Consider the following 17,141-nt stretch of genomic DNA (forward strand, 5'->3'; position numbering starts at 1 on the left):
CAGGACGTGCCTCTTCCTTGCTTGTATCTCTGTGTGCTATCTCTCTTTGCTCTCCTGCTGTCACCCCTTCACACTGTGTTACAGAGCCGTAGTAACTGGGCTGTGCAGCTGCTCCTGCTTAACGTGGGGTCAACATTCAGGAAAAGCTGCTGCTGTGCTGTGGCTCGGTTGATAAGCACTGGGACTCTCCTTGTGCTGTGGCTGCACGGCCTGGCTGCTCTCTGTGGGCTGCGTTTGGGCTCCTGCAGGGTGGCAGCAGAGCCAGGGCCTACAAGCTCCGGAGCTTGACTCTGCACTGAAGCACTGAGCGGCCCCAGCCCAGGAGCTTTTATCCTCTCCCAGCGTGGTTTTGTTTAACCACCACACACTCCCTGGATCACCGAAGGTTCGTGGAACTGCACTGGAGCAACTGGGACTTGAAAGCACCACTCAAGATGCTAGATAGCCCTTGAGGCCTTACTGATCTCCAGCAGGAGCTGCTGCTCCCCAGCTTCTGTCTGCTCAGCCCGCGGGGCTTTGTTTGCTTTCTCCAGCCGGGCACTTGCTGCTACAGCTAGTCCGGGAGCAGCCCTGGGTATTTTTCCCCCTGAGGTCACTCTGTTCTCTCTTCAGGGTGACTAGGCGAGGCTTAGTGAGGCTGTGTGGCGTGCAAGCATCTCCAGTGGGGTGTGAAGAGGGAGGGAGAGGGGATTGGGGCTTTTTTTTTTTTTTTTTCTACTGGCTGCTGCCACCAAGCTGCTGCTGCTGCACGAGTCTTGCTTCATTTCGGGAATGACAGAGAAACACGCCATTGGCAAATCATGAAGACAAGCCTGTCCTGATCAGATGACGTTTGGTCTGTCTGTGCACAGAGAGGAGGCAGGTCAGGAAATCTTGTGATGTTTTTTCCGAGGTTGAACTGGATTTGAACTCTGCTCCGCTCCCAGTCCCCTTCTGTAACTCCGCTGTGCAAGCACATTTGTCTGACCTAATTCTGTGCCCTTGAGTACCTTGCTGAGATGTTCTCCTCCGACAGGAACTGACAGCAGCCTCAGCTGTGCCCATTTCGCTGGTGCTTGTTCCTGAGCTCGCCGAGCTGCAGGCTGACACAGCCCGGGAGCTGCACCACGTCCTCGAGGCGGGCGGCCTCGTGGGGCAGCGGGAAGCAAACAGTGCTCGAGGCTGCCAGCTCTCTGATGCCTTCCCGGGATGCCAAGGGAGAACTGGAAGCTGCATTTTAGGAGCTGGTGAGGCCAGGTGTCCTACAGCACCAGGCGATGGGGAGGGAGGGATCACCACCTAAATGAAAACCGTTTATTTTATGTACAGAGCGACTGAAATAAACTCGAACGTCATTTTTTTCTCTATTTCAGCCTAGCTCTACTTCAGCAGTACTTCAGACCTCTGATTTACTGGGGAATTAGCTATTCTAGGCTCTCCTCAGCCTAATAAGTTTCCACTAGAATTATCTTTCTGCTCAGCCCCGGGAGATGGCAGGGAGGTAAGCAGAGGCGCTGTCAGCTCCAAAAGCCTTGTAATGAATTAGGTGACGGGGCAGACTGCGAACGTGCAACTAAAACCCTGAATTGTGGCTTCCACCTTCAGTGCTTTTTTCCTCCCTTCAATAATAATCACCTCCACGAAGCACAGAGGGAGCCGAGAGGGGAGGAGAAAAAAAAACCAAAAAGCTCCTCTGCCTCGTCCTTACGCTGACTGCGCTTTTGCTGATACAAATTTCTGGGAGGAGAATCCTGCTGGAGAGCTGGGGGGAGAGCGGTTGCTGCCTCAGCTGTTTTCGTGTGGTTCCTCCTTCAGCCTGCACCGGGTTCCTGCGTGGCGTGGAGGGGTGGCAGAGCTCCTCCCGTGGCGCTGATCTGTGCCCAGCGCTGGTAGCAAGACAGGGGCTGACCCCTGGGTTTTCATTTTGCACGGGTACACAAATACATCCCAGGGAGGTTTTTATGGGCTTTTAAAGGCCTCGCTTGCCACCAGTCCTTACCTGAGCTTTGCTGAGGGGTCTGGATGGATGGAGAGGGTCTGGTGTGAAGAAGAGCTGCGAGTTTGGGGAGCTCAGGTCCGTGCTTCGATGACAGCCTGGTCCTGTGCGTCTCCATCTCCTTCATGCGCTCTTCAGGCTTCATCAGGAACAGGTCACAGACCTTTGTGCAGCCCTGGAGCGAGTTGAAATCCCAGGAACTGACCCCTCTAGGGCTCCATTTTATTCTCTGCACACATTCCCCTGCCCCAGCCCCCAGGTAGATCTGTGTCTGAGAAGTTTTGTGTCTCACCGCACAGGTCCCCGGCTGCCTGGCTGCATCCTCAGCAGGAGCAGCCGCAGGTGCCAGGCCTGGAGGTGCAGCTTTTGTCAGGGCTGGCTCTTCGCTCTGCATCCCCGCAGGAAATAAAGCTCCAGCCATTCCCTCTCACACTCACACGCTGCTCTTCCTTCCTTCTCATTGCGTGCCGTGGGCTGCTGGACCAAGCCAGCTTCCTCAGCACATCCCACTGCAGTGCAACGGGGCAGGAGCACAAAGGCCAGCGGGTGCTGTCCAGCTCCTGCCTCGTCACAGGTGTTAAATTCTGGGCATTTCACAAGTTTACAAGAAGTTTGGTGTGCTGTCAGCCCGCAGGATGAGCGATGGCCCCGCAGAGGTGGCACCCAGCGAGCTATTTGTTAATGCTCCGCGCAGGGAAAGAGAGAGGCTGGCAACCCCGGGCTGAGGTTATCTCCTACCCGTGACACGGGGTGAGTTATGAGCTAATGGCACTTTATTAAAATAGTATTTTGTATTGGAGAGCAAATCTAAGAGCAGATGGATTAGCAAGCAATCCATCACTCCCCATCTCTGCCGCTGCCAGCTGAAACGCCTTCTCTGTGCTTCGGCATTACAGCTGGGAGACAGATTTATAATGTGGTCATCTATCTAGTCTCAGATGCCATCCAGCCGAGTATTTCCTCCTGCCACCAGGCTGCTTTGCTCAGCACCTCTTGCAGCGAGCACCACCAGAGGCCCGGTGCCTGGTGTAGGGCAGGTGCGGCTCAGCTCCTGCTGTGAAGGGCCTGGGACGGCAAATCCTTGCTGCCTCAATTCCTCTTTCCCCTGATTCCCTGGGGGTGCCCAGCCTTCCCAAATCGTGGTGGTGTCTTCCAGGACGCGGCATTCCCTGGCACAAAGCCCTAGCAGCTCTACCAGGCTCCACGACACGATTACGTGACAAGATGTGCAGATGACCAGCTTTCTCCCACCCCATTGCAGCCACGCTTGCACCCCCTCTCCTCGCTCAGCCCCCTGCCCTTCCCGTCCCACTCCATTCAAAGCATTGGAAAACAAAACAAAAACAAAAAAAAACACTCGGATGCAAAACATGCAAAAAGAATATTTTACTGACAAACAGCAAAGGACGGGCTTAGTTTCCGGAGCGGAACTGGTCACCTACTGTACAAACATATTACTGGAAGGGAAGGAATGGCTGATTTACGCTCACTCGTTGACCCAAATAAAATCACAGTGTGCTTTTTCTGCTGCCTCCCCCACCCCAAGCTCTCGGCGCCTCCAGCTGCTCCGGGACCTCCCTTAGCTCGGGCACAGCGCTGCCACCGCTGGAGAGCACAAACCATGGGTGACGTCTGCCCGTGCAGGTGTGTTTAATAAAAAATTAGCCATTATTGCTTTTCAACCACAGTAGAGATTATTCCAGGATTGGACTCAGAGCAGAGTGCAACCTCTCTGTTGTCATCAACTCGCGTTGTACCTCTCCCTGTCTGACGCATGCAAAACGGGTTTGAAAAAAAGGAAAGAAGGATCAACAATCAGGGAAAACAGCACTCGGGGTTCTGGTCGTGTCTTCTCGCTGCACAGCACTCCCAAAAAATTCTTCCTAAGCTGCCCTGCCCTGGTCTGTGTGAGCTGAGGGTGCCCAGGGCGCAACCTTGTGGTCCCAGCATCACCTCCCCATGGAAGCCCCAGGGATGAAAGCAGCAGCTCCTTCCCCTGCCCACCTTTTCCCACTCCTCTGCTCCCTTCCCCCTGGCTCCAGCAGCCCACGTGCATAGAAGTCACAGGCCTGGCATTTTATTCTATTTTTTTTTTCACGTTCGTTTGCTTCTTTATGCCCCCCTGGCACCACAGTCAGCGTTTCCACCGTGCCCGTCCCCTACTCCATGTCCCATCCCCTGTCACTCACAGAGGCATCACCCGCACACTCAGGGTAAACACTTTTTGCCCAAATGTCTTCCTGCTTCTACCACATGCACTAATACTAGAAGTACTTCTGCCTTTTACCTCTAGAGATGCTCTGGGAGCTTCTATTGCCTGCTTCTACCTTCAAAGCCCTCCTGACACAGAAGAACCCCGCAGTTCCCTTGTGCTCAGCGCCCCCACATCATCAGTGCCCCGCTGGGTGTGAAACTGCTGTGGGGAAGCTGACTGGAAGCGAAGTTTGAGGTGAGATTGGGGTCTCCCCGGGGTTGCTCAGCACCTGGAAGCCTCCAGCATCTGTCTGGGGCAGTGAAGGCCAAGCACTGTCCTCCCTTCTCCCTGGGAAATGGTGCTGGAGAGAGCCCGGCTTTATCCCCTCCTTGCCCCCTTCCAGGTATTTCCGTGTGTGAAAATCACCCCTCAGCCATCTCTTCTCCAGGATGAAGACTCTCATCATCTTAGTGGCTCTTTTTAGTAGCCTTTTTTATTGGGCATTCTCTCCTCCCAGCTGAGTGCAGCTGGAAAATGAGGCAGAGCCCAGCAGTGAGCGTGACTAAAACCACCCCATTGCCCTGTGAGGCCTGGGACGTGATCCTGGGCTCTCTTCTGCCCTTCTACAGCTCAGAGCTGCCAGACACCTGAGCCAGGATGGGCCAGGAGATGTGTCCTGCCCCATCCATGGCTGGTTTGAGGGCTAGCAGAGAGAGAGGAGGCTGGTACCACAGGAGCCTCCATCCCAAAGCGTTCCTCAGAGGGAAGGGCCCCTCGCCTTGTGCCACAGCTGCAGGCTCTGGGCCTGAAATCTGCAGCTGAAATCCCTGAAATCCCACCAGTGGTGGCTCTGGGCTCTCCCCTTCCCTCTCTTGTGGCAACCTGAACCTCTGCTGGCTGCTCTCCACACCTCCCATCACAGCAGAGCCCGGCCTCATCGCGCCCCGTCTGCCTGCCGGCCGCCAGGCCCAGCCTCACGGCACCAAAACCGCAGGAGAACATTTCCAGCACCAACCCCAGCTCTGGAGGATCGTCACGTACAGCCTCAAGAGCTGCCTCTGCTCTAAAAATATCCCCTCCTGAGGCAGCGCAGAATTCCCCCCGCCGCCCAGGGCTGCAGCAGCCTCCCTCAGAGCATCAGGCGGCCGAGTGCTGGGACGTGGCGCGCGCGTCCTGACCTTGTTGTGCCAGCTCCCCGATGCCAAAGTCGCTTTTCTCCCTAGCTGAACCCTTTTCGTTCAGGGTTGTTGCTGGGTTTTGGGTTGTTGGTGGTGTTTCGGTCTGGTTTAAGTGTTTTGTTTTTTTTTGAAGACTGGATCAGAGGCAAGAGAACGACAAACAAGTCAACACTAGCACACCTCAGACAATTAAACGAGGGGGAAACACCCCCACACCCAGACGAAAGCAAAACGAACACATGCATGGGGAAAGGAGACGGAGCCACAGCAGACTTCACGGTAGCGACCTCACGGGGGCAGAGGAATGAGAGACCACGACGTCGACAACGCCGGCGAGGCTCACACCTCGCGAGGACACAGGGGGGACACAGACGGGAGCGCTCGCCTCGAGCACGGAGAGAGCAGGGGCTGCTCGGGGATTGTCCCAGCGCCGGGCATGGGCTGGTGCCCGCCCCGTAGGGTCACGTCTGCAGGAGCTTCCTGAGTTCAAAGCTCCTCGTGCCAGCTGCTCCAGGTTGCCCTTGCCCAGAAGATGCACCAGATCTCTTGGGTCAGGAGCAGGGCCTGGCCTTACCTCACAGGAAGGTGGTTTTGCCCCTTTTTTGGGAAAAAAAAATGGCCTCCCCCGGGGGTGACCCTATTGGTTTTGTGTGTCCTGAACCCTGATCTATGAGGGGGCTGGTTTCGATGGATTTAAGAGCAGTGAATTGCTCCCAGTAAATTTAATTGTATGGAGAGTATTTTTTGGTTTTGTTTTTTTTTTTTTTTTGACTAAATGTAAACAAAGAGAGGCTCACACAGTGATAGCTGCAGCCACAGCAGATTAGAAAAATCTGTTCTTAACCCACGGGAAACTGCACCATGCACAACTTCTTCCTTTTTTTTTCTTTTTTTTTTTTTTTTTTTCTCTCTCTCTCTTCCAGAGCCTCATCTTTTTTTCTCTGAAATTCTGGCGTGGATCAGACTTGACCCATGTGAGCTGTCACTTCACTCTCTCCAGCTGTAAGTTTCCTACTTAATGATATTTCAACCACGGTCTGTTGCTACAGCAGCGCAAAGCCAGACATTCAATGCAGTCTGAGTTTAGATCACTGCCTTAAGCCTCTCTTGTGGGATGCACCAAATAGGAAGATTATTTAAAGGTATTTTTCGTTGTGGTTTGGTTTTATTTCTTCCCCCATAACTTGTTCCAAAGACTCAGTATTTTTCCTTATCACGATGGAACTCTCCCTCCTGCAAAACCTTGCTCCGTCTTCAGCTCAGAGCTGAAGACGTGTCCGTGACATGAACCTGTTGGATAACGCAGTGCCCAGATTTTGCTGTCAGCTGAACGTGTGCCAGCACACAAGGGCAAAGGCAGCAGCTGCTTGGCCAGCTCTCTGGCACCAGCACCCCACGGAGGTGAGCATCTTCTGCCGCTGCAGGATGCGCCCCTAGGGTTAAACGCACTAAGCTCGTACCGTGAAGCCTTGTGCCTTTTGGAAAGGAGCTGCATAAGGAAAAAAGTCATTCCTTGGAGGCTAACAGGTGGCTGCAGACGTTGTGGAAGTCCTGAATGACAGACGGGCAAGCAGACAGACACGAGTACAGACTGGGCAAGTAGTTAGGCCCAGACAGAAACTGGGACACCGAGACAAGAGGCACCTGGAAACAGCAAAGGTGGGAATGGCAGAGAGCAGCTGTGGGTGGCTCTAGGCCAGCTTTGGGGCTTGTAAATAATAAAACCGATCCTGGGCATAGGAAAAAAAAAAAAAAAAAAAAAAAAAAAAAAAGGCAGAAGCTGGGGAAGGGAGGAGAAGGGAGGAGAGAGCCGGGGGTCACTGTGCCCTTTTCCCCCCACAGACATTGCAACCAACAACAGGAGGCCACTGGCAGAGCCAGGGGATTCAGAGGACAAACCAGCAGCTTCTGACAACGCTCATCATCCTTTCATTCTGGATGTTTTCCCCATTTCAACACAAGCCTGCTCAATGCAAAATGAGGAACAAAGGAGAAATGACTGCGACGCATGGCCACCACCTTAACTTCTTGGGTCCAGACCCTCCCTCCCTTCTCCCCTCCTCTCTCCCTCTGCCCCCACAAGCAGCAGGACCCACACCAACACTTCCTGGGTGCATTTTTGCATCTCCCCCAGCAGATTCCAGCTGCTGTGGGACGCAGACACCACCGCACTGGTGTCCGAGGCCTTTCTTTCTCCAGCAGCCCTCCTTCGGGCAGCTCTTCGGAGGTCTCTGGATGCAGAGAGTGGTTTCAAACGCTTGATAACTACACTGAAACCCGCACCTAAGCTGCAACCAGGGGAAGCAAAGGCATAAAACGTGTTGGAACATCCTCATACTTTGACTTAAGCTGTTACCAGGGCATTTTGACATGGTGGGTGAGTTTGGCTCCAGGCCCGCATCGCTGTGTTCCCTCCAGCCAAGCCCAGCTCGCTGCTACGGGCTTTATGCAGCTGAGAGGGGCTCAGGGTGCAGGCCAGGTCTAATGCCACTCAGCTCCAGATATTTCTGCCTCAGGAGCAGCTCCTGATCAGTGCCTCCTCTCTAACCCCGGAGAGGAACACCAGCAGGGTGCCACCAATACAGAAGTGGTGTGAAGCAGCCCAGTTGAATGGGCTGACCCCTCATGGCGCTGCTCCCCTGGTAGGAAGATTTCTTGGCTTGCTTAAGGCAGGTTTCAGCGCACAGCAATGCGAAGAACAGCTCCATTATACATTCCCAGGGCTTCATTCCCCCACAGCAATGCCCAGAGGCACGAACCAATGCAAAGGGACCCTGCCTTCCCAGCTAGCTGGCAGGAGGCCCCGTCCACACCTGGTGCCATTCTAGCAAACGAAGGAACAGAGCAGAGCAAAACCAAACCAAAGGACCAAAGAAACAGAGGACTTCTAGCTCTCGGATGAGAAACTGCATCTTCTTTGTGTTGTCCCACCTCCATACCCTCGGTCAACATTCCCCGTAGGGTAGCTGGATGTGCAGGACAGCCGTGAATGCCAGGAAAAGGGGGTTGAAAGTATAATGCAAATCTCTTTTCTCGTTTTTGTTTGTTTGTTTGTTTTTTGTTTGTCTGCTTTTTACATATATACACAAGTCTGACAATAAAATGTGGAACACAGTGCAATGTCTTGGCTGCGTAGCATCCAGGACTGGCTTAGTTGTGCATCGTGGCGTGCCGCAGGGACACACAGGATGGATAAGTAAAATTATGTCCTCGTCTGGCTTCCATAGAGGAGCAAACTGGGAGCTGTTCCCCTGGAAGAAGAGCAAAGTCCTCTTTAAAACCTCACTGCAGTCTCTGGAGGAGAAGGCATTCCTCAGAGGTGCCGCGGGCTGGGGTGCCCGTTATGGTACAGCTTCTGTTTGATGTGCACCATGTTCCCAGTCGCCTCCTCGTACTGCCTGTGGTGACGTTTTCTGAACTCCTTTAAGTTACAAAATTTTGGAATCCAAGACCAGGAATTGTCTGGAAGGCAGAAAGGAGAAGGAAGATGAGATATTACAGGAACGCCAAGACCCACGTTCTCCTGCCTCACCTCGCACAGAACCACAGCACGGCTGAGGTTGGCAGGGACCTCTGGGTCCGTCCTGCCCAACCCTCTGCTCAAGCAGGTCCAGCTGGAGCAGGCTGCTCAGCACCACATCCAGGTGGCTTTTGAGGCTCTCCAAGTATGGAGACTCAGCTCCCAGACCCGGCGCTGGGCTGGCAGTGGGGCACACCAGGGCTCTGCCTTCAGCTGGGGAAATGCTGGTGGCACGAACAGCCCCGCTTCAGGAACTGCTCGAGCAGGCTGCCAGGGATTAGGGAAGACTAATGAGAAATTAATATCGTTTTGATCAGAGTTTTTAGAAAGAGTCAGTCCGCTTCCCTAATTAGAATTTCTTATAGCTTTACAGATAAATCTCGCTGCTCACTCTCCTCCTCGGCGTAGTAGTTTAACAGACACCTGCACTCAGAGCTAGTGTGATTTACAGGGACATCGATTACGGAACAGGATGCCAAGCCACTATTGGCTATAATATTCACTATTTGCTATTAATATTCAGTATTTTTAATAGCATTTCTGCCTTTTTCCCCCTCCAGCAGCAAAAGCCCACAGGACGTGAGGCTGAGGGAGTGAGGCTCACTCGTTCTGGTCATCCTCAGGGTGCTGGGTCAGGATGCTGAGCTAACTCTGAGGCTGAAAAAGCCTGGCACATCTGGAACAGCGATGGGGATGGGGAAACCTCTGCTGATGTAGTCCTGATGCAACACAAACATCTGCCTTTGCCATCACTTTGTGTCAGGTTCCTACAAACAACACGAGGCTGTTGTGTATGCATACACCTGGCTGCAAACTGTGTGCACAGGAAAATCCCGATTTTGTGCAAATTGGACATACTCTGCCCACACATGCGGACATACAACCACAGGCTGCCAGTGTGCAGCTCCCCATCACACCCCCCTTTGCTTCAGACTTTCCAGTGCAGAGCCCTCCAAGCTCCTCAGATGCCCGCTCCCACCTAAACATTAAAGCCCACAGGAGAGGGCTGGGCTGGGTTGTGGCCATGCCAAACCCACGAGGATGAAGCAGAACCAGAAACCGAGAGGCTGATGCCCAACATCTCAGCCTGACAGGGCTCGCGGGGCTGCACTTACCATACCGCCGGCTGGTTCTCCAGGCTCGCACCGCGTAGTGGAGAACCCCATCCATCCAGACCAGAAACCAGCTTATACAAAAGCCCAGCAAAAGTCCCAGCATCAGATCAATCTCTTGCTTGGTTACATTGTCAGTCACAAAGTAATTCTCCGAGGAGTCCACCACTGACTGATCCCCATCATAAGGAATAACGTAATGGACGTGATGCCTGTTGCAGGGAACAGAAACAGGGAAAAGCATCAGAGGAGAAGAGCAGAGTACGTTTTCTATCCAAAACCTGCTTTTTGTGGCCAGGGGCTGGCTGAACAACGCTCCTTTGCTGTCCCACCAACATCCCTGGCACCAGCGGTGCTGTCTGCCACTCTGTGCTCACGTTAGCAGAAGAACTGGCAGAAAACGAAGCAGCAAAGCCCAGAACCCCGAGCCTGGAGCTCATGTTGCATTCCTGACATGTGCCCAAGCTCATCATCTGTAACCCCACAGCCCGTGCTGAGGACAGCCTGAGGCTGCAGAGGCTGCTCCCCAGGGACACGGAGGGCAGTGTGGCGGCCGCGTAGAGGCAGAGGTCAGCAAGGCCTCGCTCCTGCCAGCACGTGGGGTCCGAGAGTGTGGCCACCACTGTTCCCAGCAGGCCCAGAGAACAAGTTGAAGCACATCTCCCACCTACCAGAGCAGAGAACACTTACACCCATGGATGAGGCACCAGAAAGCCAACCTTAAATTCATCCCAACAGAGAGACCTGTGAGGTCCAAGATGGCCTCACAGGCCCCCACTGCGTGACTGGGGGACGCAGGTCTCCCTCAGTTATTCAGGCCCCTCAGCACATCTCGTGTCCCCACAGCCGTCCTGGTGTTGTACAGGGTGTGCCACCAGCACTGCTGCAGGGATGGGTGCTCAGCAGCTCAGCCCCCCCACCCCGGCGCTGCCCCCTGCCACCCCCAGCGCAGCACCCGCAGGCACCGCGTGCGGGAGAGGAGGCGATCCCCGGAGGCCTCTGAATATGCATGAGGTGCAGGTTGCTGGATAATCACGCCTGAGAAACGTCCAAATATTTACACAAACAAACCTCTGCTCGGAGGAACCTACCGAAAACAGCCCTCGGCTCCGCAGCAGCTGCGCCAGAGGCACGAGCTCCCTGCGGAGCAGGGCCTGTGGGGCTGGGGCCATTCCTGGTGCCAGGAGGCAGGGGGAAAGCCACGAGTCCATGAGACCCGGCTAGATGGTCCCTCACCAGGCAGGGAGCAGAGGCTGTGTGAGGGACAGCTCCCAAAAGGGAGCTCGTTCGTGGACGGGAGGGTTTCCATTGACTTCAGGGAGACGGCCCAGCAGCTGTGCAGGAGGGGCAGACGAGCCTCACACACCACCAGAGACACCTGGCAGGTCCTCAGCTTGCTGCCTTTTGCACAGAAACAGCCTGGGGACCAGGTCCACGAGCACCTCCACAAGTGACTTCAGAGGGGTGGAGAAGAGGGACAGCCCCACAGAAGTTCTCTAGTGCAGCTCAATCCCTGGGGACGTTGCAGGAGTGATCCGGAGGCACCAGCGCATCGGCACAGCCAGTTATTAATAGAGCACAGAGGTCCAGGGTCCCCTCCGCACACCGAGGGAAATGGAAACTGGAACATGGCCTGGATGGAAAGGAGCTGTGTGGGATCGCCCTCTGAAGCAGGAGGGGCTGGTGGTCACCAGCATCAGCTCTCCTGAAGCAAAGGGACTGGGTTTACTGCTCCGTCCCCAGGTAGGCAGCATCCGGGGAGAAGCTGGAGCTGCTGGACCCAGGGAGCAGTGGCTGTGGCTGTGCACTTCTGCTCCGGCTGCAGCCTCCCTGCCCCTTCCCAGCCCTCGGGATGGGGGAGAGCTCCTCCAGCCCCGGACAAGCCGTGCACGAAGCCCTGAGTGCGGCCGTGCTGGAGCAGAGCCGTGGCCAGCCTGCCTGGGACGTCTCCCTACGGAGCTGCCCAAAGCGCTAATGTCCCTTCCAGTGACCTTGCGAGCGTGCTGCCTGCTGCAGCCCAGCCACAGCACCGGAGCCCTTCAAAAAGCACTGCTGCTCGGGATTTGGGGGGGAACAAGGCTCAGCCTGCCTCTCTGGCCATCCCCGAGGCACAGCCACCAAGGCACGCTGTGACAGGGGCTACAGGAGGCACGGAGCCTCCGTTCTGCTTCCCTGCCTGACCTTGCAGCCTCTCCCCAAATGTGCCAAGCAGCCCAGCTCCTCGCAGAGCACGGCCAGCAAAGCCAGGCTGCAGCAGCGTGGATGGCACCACCGCAATGGTGAAAGCATCTTCCTGGGACCCTTCACGCTGCAGCAGCTCCCGGGAGCCCAGGGGAGGCCTGGAGGTCTCCAGTGCAAGGCAAGGAGCATCCCCAGTCTCCCAGCATGGCCACAGAGGATCTGGGGGCACAGAGGTTTAAGGACTTGTTCCGAGTGGCTGGGAAAGGAAGAAACCGAGCAAAAACGTCGCGTTTTGGTGCTCAGGTTTTGCTTGGGAGGCTCTGCCTGGGAAGGACAGACTCGCCCAAGGTCACCCAGAAGGTCGGTGGCAAGGAGAAGGCTGCAAGGCCGAGCTCCCGAGCTCCCTGCCCTGTCCCAGGCAGGGAACTCCCAAGCCCCCAGGCTGCTGCGACGGGTCCGAGCTCCACGCAGGTGTCATCATCTGCTCTCCCCAACTCACCCGGCCGCCACGGACGCCCTTTGGTGATTTTCCTTTGCATGACATCACCCAGCTCCTGATCCGCTGCCAGCCTCCTGCTTCCAGAGAGGACCCTTTCTTTCCTGGCTGGGACAGAGACGTTGGGAGCGGGGCAGCGCCACGCTTCTGCTGCCCTGGAGCCGGTGCAGCCCGAGGAGGAGGGACCCCCAGCATGGGGATGTGGCCACCCTGAGGATCTGCGGGGACAGAGGGGACTTCCCTGCAGCTCTCAGATGCGGCTCTCACCCTTTCTTCCTCCAGCGGGTGCTCAGCACTGGCTCAGCATCAGCACCAGGTACCCTGACACTGCTGTTCTCACTCTGTGTACCGTCACCACGCCAGCTCCCCTTGGCAAGCAGCCGGCAGGGCCCTGCCCTTTGCTTCGGTGCCCTTTGGACATCACCACCCCATAGCCCACAGCCCGGCAGCTGCACCAACCTCGGCCACTCATCCCTGGCAGCAGGCAGGAGAGCAGGCCCCGTGCTCGTGTTCCTCCTGGCAGTGTCCAAACCCCATAGCCATGGCCAGACACTGAATGCTTGGGGCCTCACGGCCTTCCCGAGCTCCCTCCGACCTCCTGCAGCCAGCGAGAGGCCACAGTCCCCCTCTAACCCTACAAAGAACCCACCAGGACCCAGCACGGCCAGGTCACCCTCACCTCAACACGGTTCCACCTTGCTGCTGCCAGAAGGTGCTGAGAAACAGCTTTCAGCCTGAAGTTGGCCCCCCTGAGCTGACCCCACGGCAACGTGTGGCACAGGCCAGCCCTGCTGCAATCAGCCCCTCAGACAGGCTGGGTTTTCTCCCCCAAAAACCTCTACCCCAGCAACTCTCCCCAGTGCCAGCACACCCAGTGCTTGGGAACACAGTCAGCAAAGGCTCGGCCTACAGCTGCAGGAGAGGAGCGCCCCATGGGGCAAGGCTGGCAGAGGGATTTGGGGGATTTTGGGGCACTCCTTTCACTGAGAACCATCACAGCCAGGCAGAGCTCAGGGGAAGGCAGATCCCTGCCCACCAGCAGGGACTCCAGCCCTCACACAGCCCGGAGGGCCCTCTGAGCAGGCCCCAGTGTGCCAGGTGATACCGCTGAGCCCACAGCCACCAAAACGCTCCTCCCTGCCCGCTGTGCTGAGCTTTGGGCAGCCCAGGGAACCGACAGGAGTCCCAGGGCTGAAACCTGGGCTTTTCCCTTGGGGTCTCACAGGGGTGAGGTGGGACAGAGAGCCCGCAGCACACTGAGCAGCGCCAGCTCCCTCCTCCAAGGCCTCCGTTTGGTTATCAGCATGGTAAAAACCCTTTGCCAGGCCCTGGTGCTGCTGTCCTCTGGGATGTGTCCCCGCCTGGCCCAGAGCTGCCGATGGCTGGGGGCCGTGCTGGGAGCACGGGGGCAAAGAGGCCGAGGCGCGTTGGGCATCAGCCGCCTGCAAACCAGAGGAGACACCGAGCTCAAGAGCATGGTGACAACTGCACCATCGCCTGCCCAGCTTTCTAAGAAATGACCTGAGTATGCCCAGGGACGGTGCCGCGGCTAATTTATCGGCCTCAGCAGCAGCTCTGCAGCCACGCAGCTGGAGGAGAGTGGTGGCCCTGCCACCTCCTTGGCCGTGGGCACAGGGGACACTCGGCCACAACACCCGTGAGACCTGACAAGGCCCAGCTGCTCCCGGTGATGCTGAAGCATGTTACCCACAGCCAATTTGCACCACCACTGAACACAGCTGTGGAAGGCCAAAAGAAAAATGGGCTGAAGAGGCAGAGGAAAAACTCTTAAACAAGTGAAAAACATTCAGAAGGCTCCAAAAAAACTACCCAAGGAAAAGGCAATCCCTACCAAAAAGAAGAGGACTTTGTCTACAGCCTTCCCCGCTGGCTTTAGCACTGAGGTGCCCAAGGAGCCAGGATTTGGGGGCTCTGGTCTGGCCACACGTGGCCCTGGAGGTGCTGCTCACCCCTTCCTTGCTCTTCTGCCACAGGAATCTGCAGAGGAACCACGGGCGATGGCCACCTTTGGCAAGTGACCTGCGGCCCTCTGTTAAGCTTTACACATCCCATGGGCTGGCCCAGAGGCAGGCCCCGCAGACGGGTGGTTTTGCAGCCGGCAGCAGGCCGTCAGGCCCAGGGATGAGGCCTCCAGGTGTGTAGGACGTGGATTATGGAGAAGACCCCAATTTGCTGCCCCAAAACCCAGCGCTCAGGCTCCGACACGGAGCAGCCAAAGCCTGCTGAGCACCTCAGCATCGCCCACGGCACAGAGCAGTGCCACTTTAGGGGACTCCAGCATTGCCCAACAGCCACAGCAGGCATCCATCCAGCCCCAAAATTGGGCACAGCCAAGAAGCTGCCCCTGATGCTCCCAGGATCAACCCGGCCATCAAACCGCGCTGCGTCCAGCACCACCACAGCTCTCGGGGGAGAAGCCATGGAGGAGTCAAAGCCGAAGGCAGATCACGGAGCCTCAAAGTGACACCTAGGCAGCAGCAGCACTCCCTCCCGGACACGGAGCCTGGGGGCTCTCCGCACCCCGATCCTCCCAGGCTCCACAAACCCCCCCGAGAAGCGACGCGGCCCAGCGGCACCCAAGGCTATCCGCCAGGCGTTAAATCAAAGTTACTCACTTTCCAAGGGCTGGCAGACGCCTGTACACACGCAGGCACACAAAGGAAAACGGGCTTCCAGGCCCGCAGGAAACTCTTCTATCCAGAAAAAATAAAACAAACAAGCTCCCCCCCCTCCCCGTGAGCATGCAGGAGCTGCCGGGGAAGGTGAGACACGGCCGGAATGCAAACATGGGAACCCAGCCCTGCCGCTGGCCACCACCTCCCCGCTCCTGCCTGGGGTTGTCGGGGTGGGAAGGGGATTTGGCCAGGTGGGAGAGCGGCCGCGGGCCACTTACCTGCCACAGTTGCAGTGACAAACTCGGTCTTCCCCTCTGAGATGCGGTAGGATGTAATTGTGAAATCTGTCCAGCAACGCATTCATGTCCATCAAGCAAGCTATTGCCTGTAAGAGCCCATAACCAAGGCATCTGGTCAACTCTGGATGATGGAATAAAACATTGACTCCAGTTTGATTGCCAGAGACTGAAGCGGGCATAAAGAAAAGAGCCGGGGTGTGTAACGGGGCACGCACACGGGCACACACGCGCGGAGGTGCACAGGCTGAGGGACAGGCTTGGGGGGGGGGGGGTTGGAGAGGTTGGGGGGGGGGGGCGCGGAATGGAGGGGAGGGAAAGAAGCGAAATCTCTTACCATAACGATAGAGGCGCCCAGGATCATGAAAATCATGGTGTTTGCATTCATGGACATCAAGGGGGAATTGCCGGCGGTCGGGTCCGTCCGCCCCCAGCCCGAGGAGGGCGAGCGGCGGCCGCGCTATTCCGCAGCGCGCAGCCCCGGGCGCATCGCGCTCGCTGCGGTGCGGCGGGGGGCGGCGGGGCTGCGGGGAGCCCCCCGCACACCCCCCACTCCCCCGGGGCTCCCTCGCCCTGCCCGATCGCTTTTCCTTTTTTTTTTTTTTTATTATATATATATATATATATTTATTATTATTATCTTATTTTTTTCTCTCTCCTAGGACGAACGGGACGGGCAAAAATAAAGGATAATAAGGAGGCTGAGGGTAAGAAGAAGCCCAAATCCGCTTCCCCCGCGCAGCCGAGGGAGGTGCGCCACGGCTCCGGGAGCGGGCACAAGCACAGCCCTTCATGCAGCAACTGGAGAGCCAGCCAGCCGGAGCCGGGGGGAGGCTGGGGGGGGGGGTGGGGGGAGTGGGGGGAGGAGGAGGAGGAGGCAAGCTGCAAAAATCACCCAGTCCGGGGGAGCCTCATTGCATCCCTCTTCCCCGACCCTCCCCAAAAGCAACCCCTCCCGATCGGCGCAAAAATAAATAAATAAAAAAATAAAAAATTAAATAAATAAATAACGATAATAATAAATGAGGGGAAGGAAACAAATAAAAAATAAAGGGGAAAAAAAAAAAAAAAAAAAAAAAAGGCAACACAGCAGCGCTAAGCAACGCGTCTTCCCCTTTTTCCTTCCCTCCCCAAGCCCCCGCTGGAAGCCCCCAGGGAGGGGATGCTGCAGGGGGGGGACGCGCCCAGCCCCGGCCTTTACCTCGGCGGGGAGGCTTCTGCTCCCCGAACCGCTCATCAGCGGCGAGCGGCGGCTGCTGCGGCCCTACCCTCGCCGGGTGTCCCCCCTCCGGTTCCCCCCGGAGGAGCAGCCCCGCTCCGAGCCCCCCTGGGTCTTCCTCGGGGGCTCCCGGGGCTGGGGGCTCTGCGGGGAACCCCCCGTGCTCGTCCCCAAGGGGCTGCGGGGGCGAGAGCCCCGCTCGCTGCCCTGGCAGGAGGAGAAGGAGCGTGAGGGACTCGTCCCCTCCATCAAACCTGGCATCCGAGGTGCGGGCAGGAGGTCGCGCTCCGCGGTCTCCCATGGCGTTATCTCGCTTTGGGCAGCGCGAGGCAGG

At 56.8% G+C, this 17,141-nt stretch overlaps 1 protein-coding gene across 1 annotated transcript; it reads right to left on the reverse strand.

Annotated features, from left to right (window-relative positions):
• Positions 1–8,660: 8,660 nt before the first annotated feature.
• Positions 8,661–15,982, reverse strand: TMEM240 (transmembrane protein 240; the record flags this gene model as incomplete). Its single annotated transcript, XM_082777234.1, has 4 exons — positions 8,661–8,809; positions 9,983–10,191; positions 15,571–15,677; positions 15,926–15,982. The coding sequence occupies 4 exons, from the start codon at positions 15,980–15,982 to the stop codon at positions 8,661–8,663; spliced, it is 522 nt and encodes a 173-aa protein (XP_082633360.1).
• Between the last annotated feature and the right edge of the window lie 1,159 nt (positions 15,983–17,141).

The sequence above is a fragment of the Aythya marila genome (genome assembly GCF_965140915.1).
Source record: "Aythya marila genome assembly, chromosome: 21".
NCBI classification, from domain to species: Eukaryota; Metazoa; Chordata; class Aves; order Anseriformes; family Anatidae; genus Aythya; species Aythya marila.